The 12,457-nt window shown below is 42.8% G+C and overlaps 1 protein-coding gene across 1 annotated transcript; it reads left to right on the forward strand.

Moving 5' to 3' along the window:
* The first annotated feature begins 1,020 nt into the window (after nucleotides 1-1,020).
* On the forward strand, nucleotides 1,021-10,374 carry LOC137281077 (rhodopsin-like). Its single transcript, XM_067812216.1, has 4 exons — nucleotides 1,021-1,334; nucleotides 6,778-7,063; nucleotides 9,240-9,503; nucleotides 10,171-10,374. The coding sequence occupies exons 1-4, from the start codon at nucleotides 1,021-1,023 to the stop codon at nucleotides 10,372-10,374; spliced, it is 1,068 nt and encodes a 355-aa protein (XP_067668317.1).
* Nucleotides 10,375-12,457: the final 2,083 nt, after the last annotated feature.

Here is a 12,457-nt window from a genome sequence, read left to right on the forward strand (position 1 = left end):
GCAATACATACTAAAGACCCAAGACACCCCAGGTAAGGTAACAAACACCCAGGACACCATAAGCTAGGTAGTAAACACAAAGGACACCGCAGGTGAGTACATAAACACCTAAGACACCACACGTGTGATAATAAACACCCGAGACACCCTAAGTGATGAAAGAAACAATCAAAGCCCTCTGGCCCAAGGTGCCCGAGTGAAGGTTACAGGTAACAAATACCATTGACGTCACAATGACATGGAACTCAAAAGCTTGTATCAAAGTTCCAAGATCAGTGACAACATTAAGGAAACGCAGACCTCAGCATCGTAGAGGTGGGTTTCAGACAGGTCCTTACCTTTAGAGACAGTTAATCACACTCTGTTATGTAACTGAGACTGCGTTTACTTGTGATGTTTCCCAGTTTGACAGGATAAAAATCGACCCGTCGTTGTGTCGGTTGTTGAGATTAAGCTCATCGTATCCTTCGTTTACAATCAGTGATACTGTAATTGTGGTCCTGTTAGGGAACACCTGCCCATAATGAGCCCAGCTTAACGGGAAATGTGATATGTGACTTCATCCAGCAAAGCTCTGTGGCTTCGTACTTTTCGTGGTATACAATGACAAACACAAATGACCAGGAATGAGAGGGATGAAGCTCACACGCTATAATTACATTGATGAAACAGCAGAAACTATCTGCCTCCTTATTCCCGGATATTCCATGTAGTTACTGAGAACGCAGGTAGAATGAGAACATTTCGATTTGAAAACAGTTGCCCACAAATCACACACTGTAACAGGAAGCGAACATTTTCCACACATTCCCGTGATCCACATTTCTCTGACTTTGACGTTGTTGTCACAGTGGGATGACCAAGTGATGCCCTGTAAACTGGAAATTGAATTAAATAGCAGCTAGTTGTTGTGAGATGCTCGACGACTTACAACAGACTGCAGCTTGACAAAGGTGTCTCCGGATGATAGTGGAGAAAGTCAGTTAATCATCGTGACGTTCTCTTAAGATTTGATCCAACATGGTGTCCACTTTCGACACGACAGTGTCGTTGTTCGGCTTTGTAGTCATTGGCATCGCATTCATCAGCAACGTTGCGCAGATAATCGTCATGTTGAAGAAGAAGATAGTTTCCAAGCGGCCCTTTGAGATGTGTCTCTTCTCTATGGCATTTTCGGATTTAATGTTCGTTCTGACGACAGGTCTACCATTTGCTGTGTACAAATGGCATGGCACCTGGAGCCTTGGTGCCCACATTTGCCAGGTGTACGTTGTAGGAAGGGCTGTTTTTGAGAAGATATCGCTTTACACCATAGGCTTTATTGGTATTGAGAGGTAAGATGTGCGTCAATCGTCTGTTGTACTGACTACACACATATTCGTGCATGTTTCACGTAGGCAAAACATGTAAAAACAAAATTGCAAATTTTCTTTGCCTGTGCTACCTCTAAATGGTGTTGATTATGTATTATAAAAAATACAACACATGAATTATTCAGGCTTATCGATATTCCATTCATCATAATCCTATTTTAAATTTGCTCAAAAGTGGCCAACATCCATATGTTTCTGACGTAGAACTATAAAGCATTGCGCAGCAAAAGATTCGAAATATGAATTAGAGAAGCTCTACCACCATCCATTTTTGTACTACAAATTCCAGACATAAACAGATAAATAAATTTTAATTAGATAAGGAAAATGATAATATCACGGCATTGACTGCCATTGTTACGGCATGTACAGTGGTGCATTTTGGTACGTGAGTGACTGCCATTGTTATAGCATGTACAGTGGTGTTATTTGTTACAGCATTGATAGCCATTGTTATGGCATGTACAGTGGCTATCTGCCTGAGCTGATCACTGACTACATGGGGCAACACCTGACTATTTGACTGAGCTGATCACTGAATACATGGGGCACAATCTGAATATCTGCCTGAGCTGATCACTGACTACACGGACCACAATGACTGTTTGCATGGGGCAGGACCTAACTGTCTGACTGCTCATGACTGACTGCATAAGTCATCACTCGACTATCTGACTGTCTATAGCTGACTGCATAAGTCATCACTCGACTATCTGACTGCTCATGACTGACTGCATAGGTCATCACTTGACTATCTGACTGTCTGTGTCTGACTGCATAAGTCAGTACTTGACAATCTGGCTGTCTATGACTGTCTGCATAAGTCATCACTCGACTATCTGACTGCTCATGACTGACAGCATAAGTAATCACTCGACTATCTGGCGGTCTATGACTGACTGCATTAGTCATCAAGCGACTATCTGACTGCTCATGACTGACAGCATAAGTCATCACTCGACTATCTGGCGGTCTATGACTGTCTCCATAAGTCATCACTCGACTATCTGACTGCTCATGACTGACAGCATAAGTCATCACTTGACTATCTGAATGTCTATAACTGACTGCATAAGTCATCACTTGACCATCTGACTGTCTATGACTGACTGCATAAGTCATCACTTGACTATCTGACTGCTCATGACTGACTGCTTAAGTCATCACTTGATTATCTGGTTGTCTATAACTGACTGCATAACTCATCACTCGACTATCTGACTGCTGATGACTGACAGCATAAGTCATCACTCGACTATCTGACTGCTCATGACTGACTGCATAAGTCATCACTTGACTATCTGACTGTCTGTGTCTGACTGCATAAGTCATCACTCGACTATCTGACAGTCTATGACTGACTGCATATGTCATCACTCGACTATTTGGCTGTCTATGACTGTCTGCATAACTCATCACTCGACTATCTGACTGCTCATGACTGACTGCATAAGTCATCACTTGATTTTATGACTGTCTATGACTGACTGCATTAGTCATCACTCGACTATCTGACTGTCTGTGACTGGCAGCATAAGGCACTACCTGACTACAGGTTTGCCCATGGCTGGGTGCATAGGGCAGCATTTAATTAACTGACTGCTCATGACTGGCTATATGGGGCAACAACTAACTATCTGACTGATCATCACCGGCTATATGGGGCAACAACTAACTATCTGACGGATCATCACCGGCTATATGGGGCAGTACCTAACTATCTGACTGATCATCACCGGCTATATGGGGCAGTACCTAACTATCTAACTGATCATCACCGGCTATATGGGGCAGTACCTAACTATCTGACTGCTCATGACTGGCTATATGGGGCAGTACCTAACTATCTGACTGATCATCACCGGCTATATGGGGCAACAACTAACTATCTGACGGATCATCACCGGCTATATGGGGCAGTACCTAACTATCTGACTGATCATCACCAGCTATATGGGGCAGTACCTAACTATCTAACTGATCATCACCGGCTATATGGGGCAGTACCTAACTATCTGACTGATCATCACCAGCTATATGGGGCAGTACCTAACTATCTGACTGATCATCACCGGCTATATGGGGCAGTACCTAACATCTGACTGTTCATGACTGGCTAAATGGGGCAGGACCAGTCACAAGCTGAGTTCTTTTATAGTCAACATATTTAAGATTGGTTAACCTTTCTAAATGTGAATATTTAGTTTTGTTCATGTTCATTAGAGATTCCCGTCTTTCCACATTACATGTTTAATGGAGATTCACGTCTTTCCATATTACATGTTTGTTAGAAATTCACGTCTTTCCGCATGTTTGTTAGAGATTCACTTTTAGTTCCTGAATTATAGCAGGTTTATCATTAGCTCCCCACATACTACATTTAGCAAATTCACATTTAGTTAAGTGGAGTCTATCCACAGCCCAACCATGGTTTTCTGTTACACTTCCATTAGAACCACGGGTAGGGATATGTCTCTACTTTTATGTTCAATACGACTGATTCGGAAACGGCTCAGATACGCTGTGCCGGAAACTGGAATAGATAGGTAAATAAGAGCGGCTACTTCGGAAACTGGATCTCTGTCGGCCACAGCGGACATGTTTGTGTGTTGAAAAACAAAAGGCAACAGCTAAATCTAGCTCGGGATGTCTTCACTAGTAGGGCTGCAAAGAGCTCGATTCGATTTTTCATACTGGACCCTCGATTCGATCATTTTCGATTCGTTTCTTCATACAAGTAAAAATATCAGATTTTGTTTACCTATCTGAGTCGGCTTTTTTAGCGAATCCTTCCTGGCGATGTCTGCTAGGGGTATTCCAAGGAAGTACAATTTTGTAGTTATAGTATAATCTCCATGATGTTGTGCCGGTGTTGTTATAAGGGAGTAAGTCACTGGGTGCTGTAAAATTATGAACTACGCTGTGGAATATGATTTCAAATTGAGTTTAGCTAACAGAGATTATAATAACAATTAATGTGTTCACTCAGTCAGTACCATACAGAACACTTACATGTCTTACATGTTGTATAAATACCACCAAGTTACAATAGCTCAGTCACAGTTAGGAGAGTTCGATTACAAGTTCCTAAACCAAAACGCCGATAAATAGAGAATTTCATCCAAGTGTCTACTGATATCAAGTATATCAACATGTTTTGATAAAGTAACAGATATCCGAGTCTTGCCGAGGATATTTTTACCTTTATCGAGCGTTGATATAATTGATATCAGTAGACACGAGGGTGTGATTCTATTTATCATCCCAAATCATTCTTCATTAGTTTTGACTGAACATTTACATCTCTGTACACAACACTGGCATTAGTTTGCCAGTCATCAAGTTCATGACGTCATAGCATTGTCAGGGCATTGGGCAAAATCTACTGTCAAAGCGATATCTCCTAGGAGACAACATCTGATCTCACACAAGCGATATCTCCTGTGGAACACAGTTTGGGATGATAAATGTATCAGGCATTTAATAAACACTCCATGTTGCTCTTGTGGATATCCAAATGAAAGCGTCCTACACTATTTTATCATGAGGGATGTCTATATTTAGATACGAACTAATATGTATTTTTATACTAAAGGTTATCACATGGAAACCATTGTGAACGGACACAAAGAACTTACTCACTGTGAAAAACAGAAAAAGTTGAATTCGGCCGCGATTGAGTTTCACAAAAATCATGATTAACTTAACAATAATCTACGAAAATGGAACCAAAATGACACTGTCTTGCGACTCCTTCAGCCACATTCCATCAACATCACGGCCGGGTACAAAGGAAACAGATTTCCTACATTGTACCCATGTGGACTCTCGAGCACGGGTCTTCAGCGTGACGAGCGAACGCTTTAATGCCATCCCACCGCCCCAACCATCACAGGACGCTTAAGGCATGGTGTATATGGACCGCATGATCTGTGTCTGCGAACGAAAGCTTTAAAACTTGATAGGTTAGAGGAGGATAGTAACATTGTTCCCGAATCTGTCAAGGGATATTTGCCGGACGTTCGGAATCGAACATGCCAGAAAAAATGCTCTCTGTCCAATGAGTGAGTGAGAGTAGTTTTACGCCAGCACTATCACAGCAGGATTGACCAGAAATAATTTTCACCCATTCTATCCATGTGGGGAACTCAACCGGGTCTTCGGTATGACAAGCGAACGCTTTAACCACTAGACCACCCGACGCTCCTTAACAGGGCGTGAAAACTAGTGCATCAGTTGAGTGATGCATCTGAGCAGCTGTCTAATGCTGCACAAAGGCAACAAAACGGAAGTAGCTGAACGTGAACGTTTGATCTTTGAAGGTCACAATCAACTCAAGGAGGATAACCTAGCATTGCATCTTAGTACAACAATACCTCTAGGTAACTATGGGCAATAAGCTGAAACCTACAAAGTGTGTTCTTATTCACATTGTTATACAGTGAAATCTTCACACTTTGAGTAACGAGATTGCCACCTCCCCACAAATCGCTCTACATGCATAGAGGATTTAGTTGAGTGATTGATTGATTAATTGATTGATTGACGCTGCTCTCAGGATTTGATAGATTACCATACCAGAATTCCATCTGGACACAATTTGGCTCAATTTCACTTATTCACCGCTCTTGACTTAGTACATGTGTCATTCTTTCACAACTTGGGTTGCACTAACGTGCAGTATCGGGAATCAGAACGAGTTGTATAAAACGCCAGGCTAGTAATCCACCGAGTTTGAGGTGCCCATGCAAAACTTTGGAGTCAACTTTGTGTGCAGACTCATTCCGTGTTGTCACAACCCGTAGTGTACAGTACACAACCCTGTACACTTAAGAGAACCCACGAGTCCGTTGGTAAATGCCCAGATGGAAGCCACATGAATACGTGCAAACAAATAGTTACGGGTACAGTAACATGCAGTAAACTTGGACAATAACTATGTCTTCCTGTCCGCCCAGCTGTGAACAGACACCTCGTAAGGACGGGGAAACCTCGTTAACTCAGTGTGATTAACATCACTCAGCCGAGTGGCTACAAGAGTTTTATCTTCAACCTTTCCCATTTGTAATGCGCTAGTTTAAGGGGAGTTCATGCTCAAAGCTCAGATAGAATGCAACAAATTACACGGCGATATTTGAAAAGACTATCCTGAACAAATGTGTTTTAACTGTGATTTAACTATGACAAAACCAGTACATTCTGTATAAGGTTAGATAATTCGAAAAGTCTTGAGATTGACATCCTGTGATCTTGGGGAAAAGCAAAGCGCTTTTGAGCAGCCAAGCCAGGCGTGGCAGCGAGTCAGATCATCGTAGAAACATCAGTTGTTGAAGGCCGATTCCAAATCGAATCTTCACATGTATTACGCCGCATAAACGTGTTTTAAATGATATTTCTTTTTCAGTTTTCGATCACTTGGGAACGTGGGCGGACAGGCCTTCAGCATGGCAACAACTCGTTGTACCATCGTCTGTGTGTGGGTCTTGACACTGGCTACGGGCTGCCCCTACGCTGTTTGGCATGTACTGGTCGAGAGTCAAGACGGATCTCAAATGTGTCAAGTCACATTCTTCAATCCCATCACCGCCGTCTATACCATCGTCATGAAGGCACTGTACATCGTCCCTCTCCTCGTCATCATCATCTGCTACAGCGGGGTTATGTACCGTACAATCAAGTCCAGACGGAGAGTATGTATGCAGGTGTTGTACAGTACAGTCGATTCAAATGGTGAATATATGTACAAGTGTTGCATCGTTCAGACGAGTCCAAACGGCGAGCATGTCTGCAAGTGTTGCATGGTACAGTCGGGTTCTAAAGGCGAACATGTCTGTAAGTGCTGTATGGTACTGTCGGGTTCTAAAGGCGAATATGTCTGTAAGTGTTGTATCGTTCAGTCGAGTCCAAACGGCGAGTATGTCTGCAAGTGTTGTTGTATAATACAGTCGAGTTCTAAAGGCGAATGTGTCTACAGGTTTTGCATCGTTCAGTCGAGTCCAAAAGGTGAATATGTCTGCAAGTTCTAACGGTGAGTATATCTGCAAGTATTGTAAGGTAAAAATATGTTTAACAAAGTGAGACCCTGCGGACCATGTTGTCAGGGACAGGTCAAGGGCAGGTCAGGGACAAGTCAAGCACAAGTCAAGCACAAGTCAAGCACAGGTGAGGGACAGGGACAGGACTACAGACAGGTTGTGTACTCACCGAGTGATTTACCACCGAATGAGCTCTGGGTGAACGGAGAAGAGCTCTTGAAAGGGTTTTGAGTATTGCCCTAAAACTCAGAACAGGCAGAAGACCCTCTAGAAACGCAGTGAAGACAGAGGTCAAAGACACGGCAACAAACAAGGTGCTAACCCACAAGATAACCGGGGTGAAACGATGACTTATGCCTGACCCCTTGTTGACCAGTCAAGGACACATGAAGCACATATAAACCCAGGACTCCGAGCCTTGAGAAGAGACACCGAGAGACCTGGTCTCAGAGACACAATCTCAGCAGCTGTCGGATGCACACAGGAGATTCAGGAGAGAATTCCCCTCTGCCCAGTAGAGAAGGCCAGGTCCTGAGGTCACTCTGGGTCTATGATGCGACAAACGTCCTCCTTGGAGTAATATACCCACCTCCTTGTACTTCAAGTGTTGTCTCTAACTTTGTTACGCAAGACCAAAATGAGAATGCAGTTGCAAGTGTTGTGTCATCGCACCGCCAAATGCTACAAAATACAATGTCTACACTGTTTAACAAACATTGCAGATGCTTGCTTGTGTAGCTGTATCGTACATAGAGTACCTCAACCAAGTGCTTGCTGAGATCAGTTACATTAACACAGGTTGATAAAGTTAAAATATCCCAGGCTTGTCAAGGATACGCTTACTGTTATAAACCAAATGGATGTTGTTATAGCTAAAATGGATAGAATTATCATGAAAACGACCGCTCGTTATCAGAAATGAGCGGTCCACTGTAACTTGATAACGCCCGCAAAATGCTTAACGACGGGCCATTATCATGCCCGTTGGTAGGTGACGTCATAAGTAGCTCAGCTGTTGAAGTTCAATCACCTACGGCTCGAATAAACTTGGGTTCATTATTGACCATATATCTGGCTCACATTCGTCACATGTGCCTGTGCCATGATGCACTTTCCTGCCTGTGCCAACCATAACAATTGTACCATAAATGTCAACACACAGCAATGAAAATATCAACTTGAAGTCTAGCGTTGTTGGTGACTGAAAACAATGGCGGCTGGTAGTATGAGCAAAGGTCAAGGTCGAATGTCGTCACTCTCAATAGTGACGTCATCTGTGTTGTTCTATGACGTTTCTATATTTGCAAAATGTGTGTCAGTGACCTTCGTCGCTTTGTTGTTGGCAGTAAATGCTTCTAAACCGATGCCGCTGTTTTTATTCTTATTGTATTGAAAATTCTATTCATTTTAGCTATAATAACGGTAACGCTATTTTTCAGGGCATTATCATTTGCAGAAGCCCTCGGTCTTTTCAACTGCCCTCCTTCGTCGGGCAGTTAATGAAAGACCTCGGGCTTCTGCAAATGATAATGCCCTGAAAAATAGCGTTACCCTTATAATATATTTGATATCAGAAGACACGAGGGTGATATTCCATTTATCATTAAACGGTATTTAGCTTTATGACGTCATCAATTTCATGACGTCAAAGCATTGTCAGGGCATGGCACAAAATCTTTTGTCTAAACGATATTTCCAAGAATACAGAGACAATATCTTCCCGTGGAATACAGTTTTGGATGTTTAAGACGAGTGCAACATGTCTAGGGAGTACCAAACACCTAATGACTATTGCAGTTTCCTTATCCCTCTGAAAAATGATTTATTCCAGGTTGTGGACATATCCTCAATAGCATCGACGTCAGCAGCCCGGCGACAACATCTTAAACCCCTGCTCAGAGTGACGTCCTCCTGCATCTGGATCGCTACACTGTACATGGTTTGCAAGATTCCCTTCACGGTGGTGCTGCTGCGGGCATACGCGTCCTTAGACACGTCCGAACTGATGCTGGCAGAGGCTTTATGGGTCCTCAGCACCGCCAACGCCGCAACGTCACCTTTTGTGTACAGGATGTTGACGACATCAAAACTGAAAGTAACGTCCTTTTTCTTCTTGGACAAATGTTCCATTTAGTGCAAGGATTTCTAAATATCCGACAATGCTAATATCAGTGTAGTTGTGTCTGCCCATGTCTGTGTCTGTCCTGTCTGACCTGGCTATTTCTGCCGCAGCTACCACTACCACCCCACCGTCACCACCATCCACTACTACTACTACTCCTACTACTACTACTACTACTACTACTACTACTACTACTACTACTACTACTACTACTACTACTACGAGCGGTGGGGTAGCCTAGTGGTTAAGGCGTGCGTTCGTCACACCGAAGACCCCGGTTCGATTCCCCACATGTGAAGCTCACTGTCTGCTGTCCCCCGCCGTGATATTGCTGGAATATTGCTAAAAGCGGCGTAAAACTAAACTCCCTCACTCCCTCACTACTACTATCACTACTTCTACAACTGCTGCTGCTGCTGCTACTACTACTACTGCTGCTACTACTACTACAACTACCACTGCTACTGGACCAATGGGGCAGCCTAGTTTAAAGCGAAGGTCCGAGTTTGATTCCCCTAATGGCTGCAATGTGTGAAGCCCATTTCTGATACCCCCGTCGTGATATTTCTGGAATATTGTTCAAAGCGACGTAAAATATGCGCATGATTACTCACTGCTACCACTATTACCCTCTCTGCAGTGTTGCAGAATCAAGTTCTGGAAGAAGACTTCTAATGTTGTTGATGTGGTTCCGGTCAAAGCACTATCAGTAAAATTACCCGACGCTGCCCAACGTCTCACACGTCGCTGCGCCGTTGACGTCTTTACAGATGAAGCGCAGCATGTGACAACCATTACGTTGAACATCTGCACTCGTCAAGATGAAGTACTATCAACTCAGTAGACTCAGGTAACGTCTACAGTGACACGGCTTGCTCCATAGTCAAATACTACCAACTGACTAGTCCCGGGGAACGTCACCCGTGACACAGCTTGCTCCACAGTTACAGCTCCTGCTTTCGTGATATTCTAGTAGTTTTACTGCGCTTTTTCGACAGATATTTTTATAATTGACTTTAATTATCATGAACCGTATTATTACCCCCACTTGTTGCAGCCACGATGTGACTGACATTGTCTATGGGACGAGGCACTTCAGCTCATTCACTTTAAGCTGTCATTTACAACATGGCCATTCGGATTACATAAATTCAAAAGTTGACGTTATTTTACGTGCAGAACTCTAAATTTAGCATCCTAAATTAATTTCGGTAAGAATTAATTTTAATACTGTTAATTTGTGAACACATCTTTGCCTGTGGTATAAAGGACTGATCATTTGAACAAATACGTTACTCGTTCGCAAGTATACAGGAAGCGTCGGACATATTTACTCACTCACTCGATCAGCAGGACTATTCCAGTGTTGTCTAACTCAACTTGTAACAGAATGTACCCAGCCTAAGTAAACTTAGCCTCAGTACTTTTCGTTACACTCCACTACTGAGTCTAACAAAACCTTTTGTGGGGTAGCGTCAGGTAACCTTTGAGACTGACCAATCAGAACACAGCTTACCAAATCGCGAAAGTGCACATTCGCACATACCTTTTGAACTTTTTATCTAGAAAAGATTCGTATCCGAACGATTCCGAATGCTACTTAGCGTGCTATCGCTTCTGGGTGATGCACACGGAACACGTTACAACCATGACAACGGTAAGAAAACAGTCGCCGAAAATGGTGTTTCGGGTAATATTCAAGGATGTCATCTTGAGGAAGTATTAGCTAATGGTAACCACGTCAACAGAAACCCCAAAGCGTATATACTGCAGGTCAATTAACTGTGTTATATGTTTGTGGAGAGATCTGTGTGACCTGAATGTTTTGTAGGCTTGTTCACTCCCTCGATTCTACCCGTGAAGGTCCGGGATAGAATAGACCTTCAGCAATCGATGCTTGCCTTTATACATATGGCGACTGTATGCTTGTCGTAAGAGGCGACTACCGGGATCGGGTGCTCAGGCTCGCTGACTTGGTTGACACATGTCACCGGTTCCCAATGTGCAGATCGATGTTCATGCTGTTGATCACTAATTTGTCTGAACCAGACTCGATTAGGTACAGACTGCCGCCATATAGCTGGAATACTGTTGTTGAGTGCGGAGTAAATCTAAACTAAACTCACTCTCTCACTCACTCACATCCTCGATTCAGTGTCAGCCTGTAATCTGTGATAAATATGTGACAAGCGTGATGTTTCTTTTCTCGTCTCTCTTTTGTGGTATGGTTAGTGAAGTTAAAAACAGTGTTGAAGGTCTTCCTGCACTGTGTGATTAAAGGGGCTGAATAAAAACTCATATCCTGGGCGGAAAGGCAGTAAGACTTATTAGTTCCGAATAATGTTGCATACTGTTGTACAATGTGTGAGTGAGTGAGTTAACATTTAACGTCACATCGGCAGTATTGCAGCCAAATCGTGACGAGAGCATTCTTAAAAGGGAATCTATGTATATCATAAAAACCTGTCAACGAAGGACAGTAAAACAACTAGAATATCACAATAAGAAATAAAACTAGCGTGAAAAGTTAAAACTAATATTCCTATTCAGACAAAACAATATAAAAACAGGCTATATAGATCACCAACAACTGAAGGTAGATCACCATACTAGGGGCCATGGGGACTTACAGTACTTCTGCTACCTGCATGGTCCCTAGCTGGATTTACATCATCCCCTCAGCTGCTGGTGATTGTATGCAAGATTAGCCACAAATTAAAATGACACATATTCTACGGCTAAGACAAAATGGAAGATCAAATTTGACTTCAAATGTTTTGGGACTTACGTACCCTCTCAGGAGGACAATAATTTTACAGTGCTTTAACCCCCCTCGAGGATACAGCCACTAACACTCTAAGTTACTACTTCAAACTTCCAAGCATAAAATATTTTTCTATTTACAATTCATTTAGCAAATCTAATTC

The sequence above is a fragment of the Haliotis asinina genome, chromosome 4 (genome assembly GCF_037392515.1).
Source record: "Haliotis asinina isolate JCU_RB_2024 chromosome 4, JCU_Hal_asi_v2, whole genome shotgun sequence".
In the NCBI taxonomy this organism is placed as follows: domain Eukaryota; kingdom Metazoa; phylum Mollusca; class Gastropoda; order Lepetellida; family Haliotidae; genus Haliotis; species Haliotis asinina.

Excerpts from the sequence above, each read along its gene's own strand:
- LOC137281077 (XM_067812216.1), top strand. The coding sequence starts at position 1,021 with ATGGTGTCCACTTTCGACACGACAGTGTCGTTGTTCGGCTTTGTAGTC. Across the intron at positions 1,335-6,777 it reads GGCTTTATTGGTATTGAGAG|TTTTCGATCACTTGGGAACG; the intron begins GTAAGATGTGCG and ends TTTCTTTTTCAG. Across the intron at positions 7,064-9,239 it reads CAATCAAGTCCAGACGGAGA|GTTGTGGACATATCCTCAAT; the intron begins GTATGTATGCAG and ends GATTTATTCCAG.